Genomic DNA, 17,424 nt, shown 5'->3' with positions numbered 1-17,424 from the left:
CAACCCGTCGTTTTACGAGAGATCCAAGGACCTAGATGGATAGAATAAAATACAATTCATACATAGTACTCCGTATACAGTCGAATCCAATCCAGCATACTCTAATTCTTACCTACTCCATCCCCCGTAAGTGGCTTGTTCCCGTCCCAGCTTGGCACGATCCAGATCCAGTCTCTCCACAACTATCGCCTTCACTGGGTTGGCTGAGGTCATTGCCCAAGTGCGTGACTCACATTACTAACCAAGTATGTCTATGGATACATACGTAGCTAATGATGGATGGCTGACAGCTGACGGCTGACATGACATCCGTATATTGCAGCATGCGTCCTCCATACGGAATACCTCCGGACAGTACGGAGTATAGCATTCACAGTAAGCACATGCACATGCCAGGGGTGCCGGGCAGATCAAATTCGTATCGCGTGTATCCTCAAGCCCCCCGTCGCGGTTTCTGGTATGCATGCATGCATATATGCAGGTACATGCACGGGTAATATACGTGGATAGACGTGGTGCTTATGACACCTGGGCCCGCAAGGGTGTGGTATACGAGCTGAATAAGGGCTGGGGGATGGGCTGGGGAGAGAAGAGGAAAAGAAAAGAAAAGAAAAGAAAAGAATAGAGCTGGTTCAATCTTTACAGGTCTAGCTAGGCTTTCGAGATTTGAAATGAAGTCGAATCCAAATCATTCCCGCATTGACGGATAGCAGTGGATACATATAAGGCCACGATGCGTGAAGTTTGGGCTGGACTAGGCAAGTATATTTGATTCTGGTGTAGGCCGATGTAAAGTACTTTGTATAGTGTGCAAAACTGGGGGAATTGACTTTATTTCTGACCGTTGCAGAGAGATGAAACCCACTAGGCCGTAACTGCAGGAGAGAAACATATTACAGCCCGAGGGGTCTGGGACGGCAAGCCGGCCGGATCGGAATAATCGCTTGGTTTTGGTGGAAGTTTGCTGTTGGGGGAAACCGCCGGAGTGTTTTGGAGTGTACGGACTATGCTTGACCAGGTTATGGGTTATGGCCTGGAGGCGACATGGGTTCATTATCTTTGTTGACGATATAAATTATTGTGATGTGTTCGGGCAGTGCAGTGTAGTGTAGCAGGGCAAGTCTTTCTCTACCGCTTGGGTAATCTTTTGGGATTGATTCCTATCCAGGTCTATTGAACTGTTACAGTCTTGGAAAGATAGATACCTCTAATCACATGAATACATGAGTAAGTAGTAACGCCGAATGCATATGATGGACTGGCTCATCTCCAGTCCGGATGAACAGAATATATCGGGGATCTGTTACACTTTGCTCAAACAGCCCTAAACGCCGCTTGCTGGTTTGTATCCAGATGCAGTAGAAAGATTAAGCCATGAAAAAGCCCCACAGAAAGCTTCAGGTCGTAAGATCGTAATCGTCGTGTGCGGTGAATTCACACAGTAATGCTGGGGTTTAGGTTCGTTTGGTGTGTCTGTCATCCGAGCTGGGCTCTGCCTCAACTGGAGCCGGGTCGCTCCGGGGTTCGGGGCTACCGTAGCCCATCTAGAATCAAGTCAGAGGAGATCATCAAAAAGCATTGTTTGGCAACTTACCTTGTCAAGTTTGTAGTTGACCATGAGAAGACTCAACGGAATGAGGGGGAGGGTAGCGATGACAGCCAGCGTCAACAGCCTGTTCATGGTCTCTTGGTATGCACGGTTGATAGCAATGCGAGTTGGAGATCCCATTGGGTAGGACAGAGCGGTGGTCAGCTTGCCGAAGATTTCAGCAGCTTGGTCCTTGCTTTCCTCTGGGAGGTAACGGAGAAGCTTGTGTGGGATGGCCGAGGACCAAACGGCTCCTGAGATAGCGGCGCCAACTGCACCGCCCATCTCCATGGAAGTCAGGAACATCGCAGTGGCTGCTGCAACTTCCTGGTGGCTGGCGGATGCTTGGACGCCTAGCTGGACGGGCACGTTAACCAGACCGCCACCGATGCCGACTATGATTTGTGTACCGAGGACTTGGAAGTGCGAGGCTCCTTCTCCTCGGTACAAGAGCATCAGGGCTAGGCCGGTCATGTACACAACACACCCGATGGTAATGTAGATGCGGTATCGTCGGGTATACTTGATAAGAATTGATACACTGAATGCAGCAATGGTTGAGGTGAAAGAAAAGGTCTGGGTGACACGCCCGGCAGTGGCAACGTCGTACCCTTGTACAACCTGCAGGTAGGAATAAAGATAAGGCTGAACGGAAAAGTAGAAGGCCACTAGGTAAGGTTAGCAACAACACCTCGAATTTCGAGAGAATAATCAACGTACTGAAATACCAGAACGCCAATGCACAGCCCGCAAGAGCAGTCCTCTGCTTGAGGAGGTGTAGAGAGAGCAGGGGCTTGGGAGCCAATTTTCGTGAAGACTCCCAGAACGGTAGCAGGCACAGGCAAACAACACCAAGCGCAATCATGACCAAAATACTGACATTCTTCCACCCGTTCTTTGCGGTGGCCGCAAGAGTCAAAGGCACCAAAATTAATGTGACGGCAGCGGACAAAAGGGCCAGTCCGCCCACGTCCAGATCGTACCAGGTCCGACGCATGACGCTGACCAAGTTCATCCGTCTTCTGGTCCGCTTTTTGATCAAATTCAATCTCTGGGCCTTGCGTTGGTTGAAGAGCAACGTAAGAGCGAGTGGCAGGAAGGATGCAGGCAAGATAATAGCCCACATTCCATAACCCCATCGCCATGAGCTAGTGCGCAGCACCGCGCCTGCAATGGTCGGCCCGAGCCAGACCGTAGCCAAGAATGGGAATTGGGGGAGGAGGGCGAGGAAGGCACGATTCAGCAAGTCACTGCTGTCGGCGATGAAAACTTGTTGGAGGATCTGCAAGCCCGTCGAGCCGGCGGAGTAGAAGATTTGGGCAGAGGCGTAGGTCTGGACGTTGGTAGAGCCGGCCATTTGGATGTATCCCAGCATGTAGATAAGGATGCTTAAACAGAAAGCTTCGAAGCGACCAAATACGTCGGCGATCTTAGCCATAGGGGGTTTGATGACAGCTAGAGATCGATTAACGATTAGCAGCCGCTCATTGCTTCGAAGCGGGATAGTGAACTCTCACCATTGACCACATTTTGGATAACGAGGACGGTCGAGATCAACGAATGTTTACTGAATGCACTTGTCGCATATGCAGACAGCGACATCACAGTCTGACCTTCTAGCGACGTGCAGAATGCCATGAGGAATATACTTCGCGCTAAGTCAGCAGGGGTTCAGCAAAAGCACGGAACTGCAAGCCACACGAACCTGACGTAGGCCACCATTAAAGACGTAGTTGTCCAAGTCAGATTGATGGCTTCAATCTTTTGGACTCCCTCCTGCATTTCATCCGGTGTAGACAGTCCAGTAGACTGGCCCTCGATCTCGTAGTCTTCCTGCAACAGTTGATCCCGTTCATCCTCCATTCTGGCGTTTTCGTGTTCGATAGTGCCGTAGGACGGTCCTGAGCGTGGATCAAGAAATGGCATCTCGTGACCGACGCACCGTTAACAGAAGATCGAATGCGTTCAACGGAAGTATTCTCTAATAGACAGCATCCATATAAGAATAACCGGCAAGAGAGTTCGGTCTGGGATTGGTAGAAACCATATACAAAAGACGGCGACCTTAGAAGCGGCAATTAAGCGGGAAGCAGATCATCAAAAAAAAATAGTTCATGCGACATGAGACGTAAGCAGCGGCAGGTGTATCACATAAAAGGGATGAAAGCCCGCTCTAATAAGTAAGTACTTTCGGTCTTCAGCCAGATGCCCGAACCAGTCAGATCCACGGGGGAAAAGAAACGACAACACGAGATGTCAACAGCGAATCGGAGACCGGATTAGGACAGGACAAGAAGAAAATAAATATGGGGCGCGATATGTAAAAAGTCGTGGAAGCGCGCTTGCCTCGGGGGTTGGCCCATGAAGGGCTATTGTAAGTTAGAGGATCCAGTAGGCAGCTATGGGGCAGATTGGCGGATGGGTAGATCCGCCGTGCTTCGGAGAGAGACGCCCAAATGTAAGGGGAAGCAGGACTTGTAGAGCTTAGGACTGCAAGTCTTGGTTTTGCTGCGCAAACTGACACCAAGCCCGATCATCGGTCGCACTTATGCACGTTGATGGGGTCTGCGGTGGCAGAGAGGTGAGGTGAGAGAGGCTGAGGTCCGATCTCAGCTCATCGCTAGCATTCCAGGATGCTGCACCAAGATAGATAAGAAACAGTGTCACAATAGTCCAGTCATCATTCTGGGATGTTGAAATGCCCCAGGTGTTTCCCAGTGTATTTTCCTAAAAGGTAAAGATGCATGTGTAAGAGGAAAATTAAAAAAAAAGGTGGAGTTTCGGGCACGACCCTTTTGAGGATTGGAGGGGTACCCGCGGAATACACCTGTCACTTGGTGGCATGGGCTGACACTGTGGTACTGCCAAGTCATTTCTTCCCTGGTTCACATCATCAGATAAGATGAAAGTTTGATTTTCCTTTTGATCTTTGTTTCTATGCCTTATTTGTTTCGAAGGTAGTTCTTTCATTCATTATTAGCGAAGACGGAACTTCATAACTACATAATATATTGGAAATGTTCTCCACTATCTGGCAGCAACATGCATTGCTACCCCGTCTAACTCCGATCTAGGGAACCATCATGTCACTGCCGGAATGACGGAGCCGGTCACTTGACCTGGGGCTATGTCATTTTCCCTTCTACATTTAATGTACGATAATTGATATAATTTATAGTGGAAAGTAAATTTGGAAAAGGGATGGAAGACATGGAAGCAATCTCTAACTTACTTCACTCCACTTGTGTCATATCCACACGCGACTGGTGTGACCTCGGCATCCGAAATAAGGCTTGTGCAGCGCATATGGACACCCGATTGTCGGGATTACACCACACTAGGTATAGTAGGATCAGATAACTCCAACCGGGAAGGTGTAGGCCTACGATCTCTAACGGGGTAGTGTACAGATATAGGATAGCATTGCATTAATAACGAGAACATGAACAGAAAGAAGACCCGAAGGCTATCTAATCCACATTATAGCTAGAGGTCTAGGAGTACAATATAGACACCCAACAGAGTACTCAAGTCCCACCTGATAATCGGGTAATCTAATAATTTAATGTGCACAATGTACTACTTGTAGAGCCTAATATTTGTCGTTATGTGTTCAAATTAGCATTAATCACTCCGTTGATGCACCTAGTAACCGCGAGTGGCTAGCATGGTTAATCATCCGCTATGACAAAAATCGGACTATAAATCTGGGAAGAGACCGATTTTATCGACTGGACTGGAATCTATCCGCACATCGTCCAATCTGCGCCATGTCAGTCATCTTTGGCATATGCACAGGTTGACCTGGAACTCTGTGGAGCCGTGGTATGTCTGCAGCAAGCCGGCATCCTTATTTCTACCAGTATAGATCATGAATGTTCTGCTGTGCTCCATTGCAACGTATGGTCAAAAGTAGTCTTGCTTTGCTTCATTCCAATTATCCTATTTGTCATATATAATGTCGGTTCTTCCCAGTGACCATCGCCATCCCCTTATTGGGGGATCTAATTAACAACATCCCGACGATCTATTCCTGGTCTATAACCAAATGACCGAAATTGACAGGCAACTCCTTGCCCTCACTTGATGGCCGAGCAGCATAGACACCAACCCAGAAATCCTTCACATTCTCCTCGTCAAAGACCCAAGTGATCTCCCGGATAGGGGACTTCTGCAAACCCTCAACAAGATAGATCCACAGACTATTGTCCTTTTCCTTAACCAGCTCAAGAGTTGCCGCACCACCGCCCGAGGGCACTGGACGCAAGCTCCAGTCTGCCCAGTTGTCTTTGGCGACGACGCTCAGGTGGGGTCGGCCGTGGGTAAGTTCAATGCCGCTCTTCACCCATTTCTGGCCGCCATCGGCGGTATTCAGGACGAGAATCACGCCGCCCTGGTCATAGTTCTTCTCCCAAAGGGCATTGAAGGCGACGCGGACCCGCTTGAATGACTTCAGCGGCACAGACTTGTACAAGATCGGAGCTGAGAAGCGAATGGTGGAGGGCGGCTTGGCCCATATATCTGTGGAAGCCGGTGCTTTGATGGTAAACTCTGGGGGAGGAGTACCGTTGCCTGGCACTTTGGCATCTGAATTGGCGAATTTGAATTGCGATTGCGCCATGGTGGGCTGTGGAATGCGGGGAAACAGTGGTATAATGACACAGATGAAGTATGTTCAGTCACCACGCCGCAGATATTTGGACAAATGGGTGGTTTAAGTGGAAGATTGAAGATTTCAAGGTGAGTGAACACAGAGTGTGAGTGGAAAGATAAATGATTTCATCCGGGCGCGAATAGAACAGGTAGTCCATGGGTCCCCCGACTACAGCTACGTCACTACATACCGGAACTTGCATCGGAAAATCATATTGCGCATTTGTTTTCCGCTGGGGTTACCCAAATGATGAAATAGATACAGAGGTTCTCCATTTAAGTTTTTGTTCAATGTTTTATTTCGCTATCTACAGTCATATTCATTGAACCCCAGAAACATTTGAGCTCGTTGTACATGATTGTCTGACACCACGTGATCGTATTGATGATGTAAGTTCTCCATGGGGAAAATAACCAAACAGGTTGCTTTTTCACTATCATCAATAATGGCCGCAACGAGCCACCTTATTGGATCAATTTGCAGTTGAAGATAGTCCCAAGGGTGTTTACCCATTTGGCGACACGATCCAATATGACTGCACGACTACTGCATCCCGATGAATGGGAGCTTGCCTCACGATCCTCAGTTGACTCGCAGGGGACGTTCAATCTTGATGAGGCCGATTTTGAAGCCCAAGTCCCTTCTTCATCCAAATTTGGCAAACGCAAACTGCCCTGGCTATCCCGGATCATCTCTTCGGCGTCAGCGGGTTATCGCCGCCTGAACAACCCTTCCAGACCGGCCCTCGCAGGTACACCACGACCGAGCTGTTCTCGACGTTTCTGTATTCGCCGCTGTTGCTACCTCCACGTCGTCGCCGGAATCGTTTTCACCCTCGCGCTTTTCACCTCGCTACTCTTCCCGTCATATACCCATCTACCCGCGCATTACTCTACACTCCACAAAACAATACTCGAGAGCTCCTATCCCGGACGAGGCAATCCCCACCAGGAGAAGGTCTTTATTGCAGCAAGTCTGTATGATAGTGATGGCAAGCTTGCTCAGGGGCAATGGGGAACACAACTCCTGGAGTTGATTGATCTGCTTGGACCTGACAATGTGTTCCTGAGTATCTACGAGAATGACAGCGGTGAGGAGGGAGAGCGCGCATTGCGCGCGTTAGACGAGCAAGTGCAGTGCCAGAAATCAATTGTGTCTGAAAAGCACCTGGACCCGAAAACCATACCGACTGTGACCATTCCCGGTGGATCAAAGCGAATCAAGCGCATCGAATATCTGGCCCAGGTTCGGAACCGAGCATTACAACCATTGACCGACCACCCGGAGATGAAATTCGATAAGTTACTCTATCTTAATGACATCCTCTTCCACCCTGTCGAGGTCCCCCAGCTCTTATTCTCAACAAACGCCAACGAAGACGGCGTTGCCCAATACCGCGCTGCCTGCGCCGTAGACTTCGACAACCCCATCAAATTCTACGATACATACGCCACCCGCGATCTTGAAGGTTACAGCATGGGACTCCCCTTCTACCCATGGTTCACATCATCCGGAAAAGGCGAGAGCCGAAGCGATGTGCTGGCCGGCAAAGACGCAGTGCGAGTGCGCAGCTGCTGGGGCGGAATGGTGGCATTTGATGCCAGATACTTCCAAGCCGGCTCGCCGCCCACAACCCCCAACCCAGCACGCTTCCGCTCCGGACACGATCTCTTCTGGGAGGCGTCTGAATGCTGCCTCATCCACGCAGACATCCAAGACCCGCCAACCAACATCGACGAGATCACCGATACGGGCATCTACATGAACCCGTTCGTGCGGACCGCTTATGACCACCGCACACTCTCTTGGCTGGGAATCACCCGCCGCTTCGAGGGGCTGTACTCATTCCTCCACAACCTTGGCAATCACCTTGTCGGTCTTCCTTGGCACAATCCCCGTCGCGCCGAAGTCCCCGGTCAAATTGTGAAGGAGACTGTGTGGGTTACGGATGCTGCGAAGGAGGGTGGCGGCTCTTTCCAGGCCGTTGATCGGGTTGCGGGCAATGATGGCTATTGTGGTCGTCGTGGCCTTCAGGTTATTGTTGAAAACCGTAAGCCCGGGCAGAAAGGATTCGAGGGTATTCCTGTCCCATCGTAGAAGCTTTAATATTCTGGAATCAGATACCCATTCTACCCATTCTTGTTATATAGATTTGCTTATTTTTTGGTGGTGTCTTCGGTGTATTGATAGTTTTGTGGAAGAGATCTTTAGAAGCATTAAATAAATGAATAATATCCCAATGTTTACACCTCTTACTCCGCCTAAGACTATGCCCTGGTGTATCAAAGTAAAGCACCCGGGACCGGGATTAAATTTCCGTCCAGGAGACCCGTCGCCTTTAGCGTTGGCAGCCCATGGAGGGCATCACGGCGTTGTTCGACTGCTGCTCAACCGCAATGCCAACTTACATGGCCACAAGAAACCGGTGAACGAAAGAGGAACAAAAGGCTGAGGCAGAGAGAGGTCAGCAGAACACTGTGCGACCACTACGCCGTTTCTATTGGCGAAAGAAGTATCACAATGTGCCAACATCGGAATGAAGCATACAGGCGAGGCCCGTTCCGCGGGTAGCTATAAGAGCGGAATTCTCCCATTTCCCCGCATTTCCTCAGATCGAAGGTATATAAATAATATGCCTAGTGACTATATATACTAACTAGCACATCAGGAGACAATACTTGTGGACTCACCATGGCCATCATCTCAGAAGCATTGATCTCAGCCTGGTCACATCTACCAGCCATCTTTGTCACCCTTGCTATATTTCACTTCACGCACAATTATCTCAAACCAGGAGTAGCGTCAATCCCTGGACCATTACTGGCGAAGATAACGAACCTTTGGAGGCTCATCGATGTTGCCAATGGTCGTGCAGAAGTGACGCTTCATAACCTCCACCAAAAACACGGGGACTATATTCGACTAGGACCCAACGTGGTCAGTGTGCGGAATTTGGATGCCTTGAAAACTATATATGGCATCAATAAGGGATATCAAAAGGTGGATTCAGATTACAAGAGACTGATTGATCTTTCCACTAACGTTCCCCAAGACACATTTCTATTCTGTTCAGCAGCAGCTTGCCAAAGGCAGACCGACACCTACACTATTTACTACAACCGATGAAGTTTTCCATGCTGCTATTAAAAGGCCTGTCTCATCAGCTTATTCAATGAGTACTCTAACTGAATTCGAGCCTTTTGTCGATAAGACTATCTATACTTTGTTTGGGAAATTGGATGAATTTGCAGCTGAAGCAAAGGTCTGCGATATTGCTGCTTGGCTACAATACTGTAAGTACTCTATTTCTTCTCGTGAGACATGAGAGCAGGAGCTAACGTAGCTGGAAAAGATGCATTTGATGTCATTGGAGAATTGACATTCAGTAAGCCGCTCGGGTTCCTCGAGAAAGGGAATGATATCGACGGAATCATCGTCGCATTGGAGCATATGCTGGACTATGCCGGAAAGGTTGGCTTGCGACGCATCAGATAATTGACATGAAAGCTAATTATATTGAGTGATAGGTTGGGCAGATGCCATGGCTTGACTACCTTTTCATCAAGAACCCTCTCAGGAGCTTTTTCGGAGGGGGTTCGACCGGAGCTGTGGCTCGCTTTGCTCGCGCAAGACTAGACGAACGATTGAACCAAAAAAGCATGTCACCAGTGGCCAGCACACACAAGGACTTTCTCGATCGGTTTTTGGAAGCAAAAAATGAGCACCCGACTATTGTGGACGATAACCAAGTCTTCTCATATACTATCAGCAATATGAATGCTGGATCCGACACAACGGCGATTTCTCTCCGAGCAATACTTTATTACACCCTTAAGAACCCGCGGACAAGTATGAAACTGTACGAAGAGCTCACCATCGCCTTGGAAGAAAATCGGATCTCTTTGCCTGTCTCGTGGAAGCAAAGCCAAGAGCAACTCCCCTACCTCGATGCAGTGATTAAAGAAGCACTACGTCTTCACCCAGCCGTGGGATTGATGCTTGAGCGGGTCGTGCCCGCTGAGGGACTTCAGCTTCCTGATGGTGGCCCATTTTTACCGGCTGGTACGATAGTCGGTGCTAATCCGTGGATAATACATCGTCACCGGGTCTTTGGGGAGGATGTGGAGTCATTTGTTCCGGAACGGTGGCTCAAGATGGATACTGAGTCTGAGAGCAATTTCCAGGACAGAAAGCAGAAGATGCTTCGTGCGACATTTACATTCGGAGCTGGACCGAGGACTTGCATTGGCAAGAATATCAGTCTGCTTGAGATTTATAAGCTGATTCCATCGCTACTTCTAAGATACAAGGTGAGAACATGGTTCCAAAATGAGATTTGACTCTAACCAGGGCCCTTCAGATTGAACTCAATGATCCTAGTGCAGAATGGGAGACTGTTAATGCGTGGTTTGTGAGGCAAAAGAATATGGATGTGAGATTGAGACATAACAGCGAGGCGATAGCAGGGTCATAAAGTTGGACAGTGGCAACCTCGGGAGGAAGAACTCGAAGGGGTAATACACTCTCTGTTTACATCTAAATCCAGTAGATTTTATATTGCAGATACTAGTTACCTGAGGCTAGAATAGCTGAAGCTACCAGTAGAAGAAGAGCGAAGAAGACGATGCTCAAAAGGTATCACAGCCTTTCTTCTAGTGCTTTGACCAATATCCGCGTAGTAGCTAATGGACAATATATTGCCTAAACCACAATGAGACAGGTTGATAAAAGCAAGCAGTCTCTACAAGAGCAATAAAAAGCATAAAGAACACTGTTTGTCCACTGGGAGATTTCTTTGTGAGACATCCTGAGAACGTTGGCATGTCTTATAGATACCTGTTCTAACCGAACCAGTTACAAGTGATATGTATAATATGTGCCTTATAGGAATGACTCTAGGTCATTCTATCTTGATGTCCTGCCTTGTCTGGATCTTCGGATTTGGTCTTCTTGTAGGAACGAACAAGGCAGAAGTCATGAATATCTATCAAACGACATTATTAGTGTGAAGCATGTATACATAAAGAGGGATGCTCCTTCCCATTGACAATTGAGTTCTCAAAAGGAAGGAGCCACCCAGTCAATCGTGCCTTCCCAAGTTGAACAACCCTCCCAACACGTTCTGCGCGCGTCCCACGTCCCTGTCAGATAAATTGTTTTGTTTTCTCTTTCTTCTTCTTCTTCTTCTTCTTCTTCTTCTTCTTCTTCTTTTCCTTTTCCTCTCCCCATCTTCATCACCCTTTCTGTTCCATCATGGAGAACGTTAAAGTCATCGGACCTAACGGGCTGGCTCCGCTTACTCTCCAACAACAGGCGGATTTTCACATTACGACTCAGGTTATTTACGACGTCATTAGGAACGCCAACATGATAAGCCTGGAGGAGAGTGCCCATGCTCCTACTGCCGTCCGTAACAAGGCTCGTGCGGACCGTCTTGCTGGTGTGCAGACAGTGTCAGCCCGTCTGAACGCTCGTCGCTTCACCAAGCTGGAGATGAATGAGCTCAAGCTCCATGATGCCTCCAAGAACATTGAGAAGGCTATGGAGCTTGAAAAGGTATGTCACACCCTTCCCCTCATTCACACTCTATCCACAGCTTGACTCTTCCCACCACATGTTCACCTTCTTCTTTCTTTGACTCGCTTCTATTCTCTATTCTTGTTTCTTTTTTGTTCACGAGTCCCTTCAAGTCGCGTCACTCTCGAGAATAACACTCATCTCTCTTCATTACTCCTGTCTCACACTGATCTTCATAGGACAAGAAAGTGGCCGCTTCTCGCACCACTACCTTGCGTGCCCCCGACGCCGCTCAGAAGACTGCCGCTTCTCACACCACTGCTTCGGGTACCCCCACCGCTCAGAAGAATTTCAGTATTGATCCACGTGCTAAGCCGTTTGTTCCTACTGCTGCCGAGCCTGCTGGACACAAGAATGCAACTCTCACTAAAGCTGGTGCCGAAAACAAGGATGCAGACAACGGCTCTACTGCTGGTTCCAAGGCATCTCAAAAGGCTGAGTCCATTGGGGATGAGGAGTCCGCTGGCTCTCCCAAGAAGCCCCGAGGTCTTACTGCCCCCGCTGACTTTATGAAGCAAGTCCGTTTGCTCCACTTGCAGAAGCAGATGGCATCTAAGATTGTGCCTGCTGGACCTCCTCGTCGGATCGTTTTCGGAAATCTTCCCGAGTGGGCAACCATCCCCAGCGTCCTGCAGCTTGTTTACGGTGGTGCTATCGAACGTGCCTGGAGTGAGAACGGCGAAGTCATGGTGCAGTTTGTTGAGCAAGACGACTGTGTCAAATACTATGAAAACCACTCTGAGGGGATCAAGCTGAAGGATGGTGATGACGACGTCACTATTTCTGTCGCTATTCCCGAAGAGGGCCTGCAGGACAATGCCGAGCTTTCTAAGCGTGTCGAAGAGGGTGCTTCCCGTGTCATTTGCCTCTCTGGTCTTTCCCCTGGCTTCAAGACTAGCGACAACGAAAACATCTTGGGTATTGCCGCTGACCCTGTCTGGGGTACGAAGAGCTTCGACCGCATCCTGATCAAGCAAGCTGAGGTAAGTTTGCACGCCAGTAGTTCTATGTTTTGAGTTCCTACTAACTTGTCTTTCCTAGTCTGGTGTTGATGTCCACGTCTTCTTCCATGATATCCATGACGGTTGGGACTTCTTGCAAAGCATCAAGGAGGGAGCGTACGACTGCATTGCCAGCTTTGAAGTTGACCCGTATGTTACCGGTTTACATTTTCCCCACACGATTTCTTTACTGACTAGTTATTCCACCAGATGCGCTCTTGCTCAGGGATTCCATTTTGTGGATGAACCCAACCTGATGTTCACTGGAATTCTTGGCGTGGACTAGTTGGGCCACAGCCGCGTCGATAGCAACCATGGCTATTTGATTTGATGATAGTGAAAGAGATATGGGAGCTAAAAGCGGACACCTCTGGATTCAGATCTTCAAATTCTTTTTCGATGGGTCTTTTAGTTGATGTTTCTTCCTCCTGTTAGGACGTGATTCCATCTAGAGTAGCCCAATCAATGAAAACACAAGTCAACTTTCAATTGGGAACCCCGTATGAACACATGAGCCACCACGGATTATAGAAGCCCCATGTACGGTGTATAGCAGCTGCTACAGTCGTAGGAGAAATCCAACATAGACCTGCAGGTCAACCATAACAATGCCCGACACACACACACAACCTTACCCGTACAAGCCAGATCCCTACACGCTTATCCTCGCACAACCTCAATGCCGTCTCGACAAACATACACCATCTAGAAGAAACATAATTACGAGGATCGTATACATAATAATCAGCCCTGTCTAATTGGCCGATTTAAATTAAATTAATCACGAACTATATCGGCATTTGCAATGCCCCTCTTGCCTTTTACATGTTAGTGCTGATGGGATTCGACAGGGCGGAAGAGTGACAGTGGTCAATTGGAGCTTATTGTGGAGTTTTGGGAATTTAGTGCCAACTGTAGCGTCGGGGATGTTGAACTGATGTGGATAGCTTTGAGTTGTCTAAATTTTAATTTTTTTTTGATGAATTGGTATTAGTATATTAGTACAATATACAACAGTATACGGAGTACTCCGTACAATATAAAATATGCACCACTTTGCAGGACTAAAATGCCAGTCCAAGCCAGTCCAACCTTGGAAACATACATGCATGCAACTTGCCCCATATGCAGTATTACTCCGTTCGACTTTCGAGTGCAGAGTCGTCTTGGAATAAAGATTGGTTCCTGTGTCGCAGCACTGTGACACAATAGGCTGTGCCACTTCTATATTGCAGAGCCCAGTCTCTGTTGTTCTACACTTCATGTTACCTATATCGTACACCGAGTGTTGTAGACTCGCAATAGAATGTGAAATATCCATAAATTCGCAATTCTCTTGATACAACTAGATCGTATTATACAAAACATACAACAGCCCCCAAAGTATATTCACGCCTAAAATGCCCCCCTTGGAAACGAGACACCTTAGGCTGCTATATCACCGTACTACAACATACTAGTATGCTCTAAATATCAAAGCCTCGGCAATTCGCAGATCCTTCTGTCACAGACTCCATACTTATTTTGTATTTCATATGGGCGCATTTACAACATACTCAACACACTTAACTTGGATATCGGCCCCCTTATTGCGTTTCTAGCCCCACAGCCCGAAATAACGCACACAATCCAACAATGCCCTCTAGAAACAATGAGGCTGAGACATCGGATCGGAATTTATCTTTCTGTCAGAGAAAAGCAAAAAAAATCACGATGGAGCAGAGCCCGCGGGTGAATTCCCGAACTCCGACGCGCTAGGAATTGACAGGATTGGCCCCATTTACATTCATGTTTTCTTTTGTTTTGGACGATCTCTATTTCATGCTCTCACCGAACTGGGATTGACAATAGGTACATATGTAGATAAGATCAAAAAGGAAACAATTGATAAAAACAAAAGCAAAGAAAGCAAATGCCGAAGGGCGACATGTCAATTTCTTTTGTCTTGTGTCTGTTATTGCCTGGGACTCGTCATCTAGAATACTAAATATTGAGTACATATATGTCCATCGTATACTGCGTATTGTAGGTTTAATCCCCCTTGGACGTATCTATATATTGATTAACCAACAAATTACCATTTTCTCGAAAAGAGACCACTGATTACCCGGTTGAAACCACTGCAATTGGCCCCCAAGACATATATTGCACGGAAGTACCATGGGCCAACAATGCGATCCTTCAGCCTTGGCCCCTAACATGCCCAACGCCCCGGTCTTGGGAAGCTCTAGTGGGAAATACTAATCCATAAAGGTATTTTGCTCCGCCATTCTTGTATAGTGATCCCAAGACAATGGATATAGCATAGGAGGAAGGGGGATAAGAAGAGGTCTCAAAAACAATAAAAAAAGCCCCTGATGAAGCAGCAGAAATATCAGAATCGCATTAGATAATCCGCAGATCCGAGATCTTCCTACGGAGTAGTACTCCGGACTTAGTACGGATATGGACTACTTAGACGAAATATGGCATTCGCCTTGGCGTGAAGGATTAGGAGGACCCCACGATCGACGGATCTGAGGGATTGGTCGGGCTGTGGATAAATTCTTTTCTTAGCATAGTCTGGCCGGCTAAGTTCCTTAGTGGGCTGTACGGAGTCCGGCAACGTGAGTAATAGTTTTTTGTTCTAGTGTATGGAAATAACACAATGGCTATGATTGTTGGGCTGCATATACATGTACAAGACATATGCTTGCATACTCGCAGGGGATCAAATCCAACGGTTATTCCGGCTATCTTTCCTAGACTGAGAGGCTAGACGAGGCCGGAACGCAGCCGAATTTCGAATAAGGTGAGGAAGGACCATGTGCGTTGCTCGGGATTTGGAATGCGTAAGTCAACAAAAGCAAGGGTTACTGTCTGGGGATGCTGTTTAACAATAATGCAGAGAGGGTAATCTTAGATATGCAGAGATTAAGTGTGATTCGTCATACCGGATACCGGATAAAATAATTGGAAAGAAATGATTTTTTAATAGATTCAAATTCAACCTCGACTCTTTATAGTAATATCTAGATCTAAATCTGAACGCTGTTGACTCTCACGGTATGAATTGCTCCACACGACATATTGTAGATATTATATAACCAAGAAACAAGCCCTGGAGCTTGGAAAGTGTAGGAAGAGAACACGAAATGAAGAAAAGACAGGAACCCTGATGGAAGACTTGGGGTAACGAGAGAACATCCAAAAGACAACAGACCTCCCACGCTGAACAGAGGTATCTTAAATAAAGACGAAGACCGACCCACGCAAAAACAAAGACAGTAGACAAATTGACCTCCCAAGAACGAACCCACCAAAAAAAAAAAAAGAAATCACAGCCGTCGCAACGCAACATCCCCCTCCTTCTTCATCCAAGGATACCAAACATTAGTATATTCCCTAACGCCAAACTTCGGCGCAGGCCCATGATCCCCAGCCAACGCAGCCGAAGCCCCCTCCCTCAGGAACTCGCCATCCCGCATCCGCCTCTGCTCCCGCAGGGTCGGACACTTCTTCTCCTTAATGAAGCGGTAAAACTTGCACTGGATACCCTGGAAGCCTCTTCTCTGGCGGTCCGGGAACTGACGATTGAAAGCCTCACGGACCTCCTTCCACTCCTGACACAGATCGACGCGGTGGTACCAGATGAAGTACATTTCCTCTTCCTCGTACTTTGGACGAGGGGGACGACGGCGGTCGCCGTTAGTGGAAGATGAGCTTGAGACGCTTGAGTAGCGCTCGCGGGGATGGTAGGGGTCTGGCGAAGAGGGCGAGGACAGCGAGCTATGGTTTGTGCTTGCGCTTGCGCGGTTTGCGTTTGTGCTGGCTGGTGAAGGCCGGTAGGTGAAGAACATTTGGTGGGATTGTGGCGGGTTTACGCTGTGGCGGCTTGCGTTTGTGCTGCTGCTCTGGGTTGTTGCTGTGGTTGTGTTGGATAGTGCGCCTGGGCTGGTGTCGTGGTAGTTGTTTCGGTTGTACCAGTAGTTTGGGCTTGGGGGGAAGCTTGGTGAGGGTTGGTGGTGGTAGCTGTGGCGGTGTGATGGTGGGATTGAGGCGTGTTGGGTGCGTGGAGAGATGTCACCGTCGCCTGGGTTCAGTAAGGCGTCGATTTTCATTTTGCTTTGGCGTGCTGATGGCAGTGTAGCGTATGATTCTGTGTGTGTTGCCATTTTGGATATCATGGATTCTTTTTTTCTTTTTTCGCCAGTACGTATGAGTTTTGGCGTTGAGAATGAATTTATAGAGACCAAGCTTTGGATATCCCCAGAATGCTCAGACCAGGTCTGATAGTAGAAGTGGGGATATAGAGGTCTATATCAAAGAGCCAATGGACGGATGTGAAGTACAGAAAGTAAGGAAGTATAATATATCCTTGGGGTAACGGGCAAGGTTTATAGATCTCGGAACTCTAGAAAAAGAAAAGAAGACCACCCTGGAGCACAACTCGGTCTTAAATGAGGAAGGGAGAAAAAAAAGGGTTCAGAAAATCGAAAAATAGTTCTCAAACTAACAGCGCTGTTGGGTGCACTGTACCGACTGCCTGGGTCTGGTTGTGTGCCTTTGGCCCCCTGTATAGCTGTGTACCGCGGATACACAAAGCTCCTCTAACAGGGGTCCTA

General features: G+C 47.9%; 6 protein-coding genes across 6 annotated transcripts; 3 read left to right on the top strand and 3 right to left on the bottom strand.

The window, feature by feature from the left end:
* Nucleotides 1-1,134: 1,134 nt before the first annotated feature.
* mirC (siderochrome-iron transporter MirC) lies at nucleotides 1,135-4,328 on the bottom strand. Its single transcript, XM_057273681.1, has 5 exons — nucleotides 3,294-4,328; nucleotides 3,106-3,236; nucleotides 2,309-3,043; nucleotides 1,595-2,256; nucleotides 1,135-1,544 (listed from the first exon to the last, which is right to left on the bottom strand). Exons 1-5 carry the CDS (start codon nucleotides 3,512-3,514, stop codon nucleotides 1,455-1,457), a joined length of 1,839 nt encoding a protein of 612 aa, XP_057141860.1. The 5' UTR covers nucleotides 3,515-4,328; the 3' UTR covers nucleotides 1,135-1,454.
* A 1,287-nt stretch (nucleotides 4,329-5,615) lies between these two features.
* Nucleotides 5,616-6,209, bottom strand: N7471_000959 (uncharacterized protein; the record flags this gene model as incomplete). The annotated part of the gene is made up of 1 exon (XM_057273680.1): nucleotides 5,616-6,209. One exon carries the CDS (start codon nucleotides 6,207-6,209, stop codon nucleotides 5,616-5,618), a length of 594 nt encoding a protein of 197 aa, XP_057141859.1.
* Nucleotides 6,210-6,773: 564 nt separating this feature from the next.
* On the top strand, nucleotides 6,774-8,339 carry N7471_000958 (glycosyltransferase family 69 protein; the record flags this gene model as incomplete). Its single annotated transcript, XM_057273679.1, has 1 exon — nucleotides 6,774-8,339. The coding sequence occupies one exon, from the start codon at nucleotides 6,774-6,776 to the stop codon at nucleotides 8,337-8,339; it is 1,566 nt and encodes a 521-aa protein (XP_057141858.1).
* Nucleotides 8,340-8,933: 594 nt separating this feature from the next.
* N7471_000957 (cytochrome P450) lies at nucleotides 8,934-10,716 on the top strand (the record flags this gene model as incomplete). Its single annotated transcript, XM_057273678.1, has 5 exons — nucleotides 8,934-9,242; nucleotides 9,295-9,535; nucleotides 9,595-9,713; nucleotides 9,770-10,552; nucleotides 10,603-10,716. The coding sequence occupies 5 exons, from the start codon at nucleotides 8,934-8,936 to the stop codon at nucleotides 10,714-10,716; spliced, it is 1,566 nt and encodes a 521-aa protein (XP_057141857.1).
* Nucleotides 10,717-11,495: 779 nt separating this feature from the next.
* On the top strand, nucleotides 11,496-13,106 carry N7471_000956 (uncharacterized protein; the record flags this gene model as incomplete). Its single annotated transcript, XM_057273677.1, has 4 exons — nucleotides 11,496-11,798; nucleotides 11,999-12,802; nucleotides 12,861-12,970; nucleotides 13,031-13,106. 4 exons carry the CDS (start codon nucleotides 11,496-11,498, stop codon nucleotides 13,104-13,106), a joined length of 1,293 nt encoding a protein of 430 aa, XP_057141856.1.
* Nucleotides 13,107-16,137: 3,031 nt separating this feature from the next.
* N7471_000955 (uncharacterized protein) lies at nucleotides 16,138-16,974 on the bottom strand (the record flags this gene model as incomplete). The annotated part of the gene is made up of 1 exon (XM_057273676.1): nucleotides 16,138-16,974. One exon carries the CDS (start codon nucleotides 16,972-16,974, stop codon nucleotides 16,138-16,140), a length of 837 nt encoding a protein of 278 aa, XP_057141855.1.
* Between the last annotated feature and the right edge of the window lie 450 nt (nucleotides 16,975-17,424).

The sequence above is a fragment of the Penicillium samsonianum genome, assembly GCF_028829775.1.
Source record: "Penicillium samsonianum strain IBT 33392 chromosome Unknown utg000001l_segment0_segment0, whole genome shotgun sequence".
Taxonomy (NCBI): domain Eukaryota; kingdom Fungi; phylum Ascomycota; class Eurotiomycetes; order Eurotiales; family Aspergillaceae; genus Penicillium; species Penicillium samsonianum.
This window is presented reverse-complemented; position numbering and strand designations above follow the sequence as displayed.

Coding starts and splice junctions, on each gene's coding strand:
- mirC (XM_057273681.1), bottom strand. CDS start 3,514: ATGCCATTTCTTGATCCACGCTCAGGACCGTCCTACGGCACTATCGAA. Junction 3,237..3,293: donor TTAATGGTGGCCTACGTCAG/GTTCGTGTGGCT, acceptor CTTAGCGCGAAG/TATATTCCTCATGGCATTCT. Junction 1,545..1,594: donor TCAACTACAAACTTGACAAG/GTAAGTTGCCAA, acceptor ACTTGATTCTAG/ATGGGCTACGGTAGCCCCGA.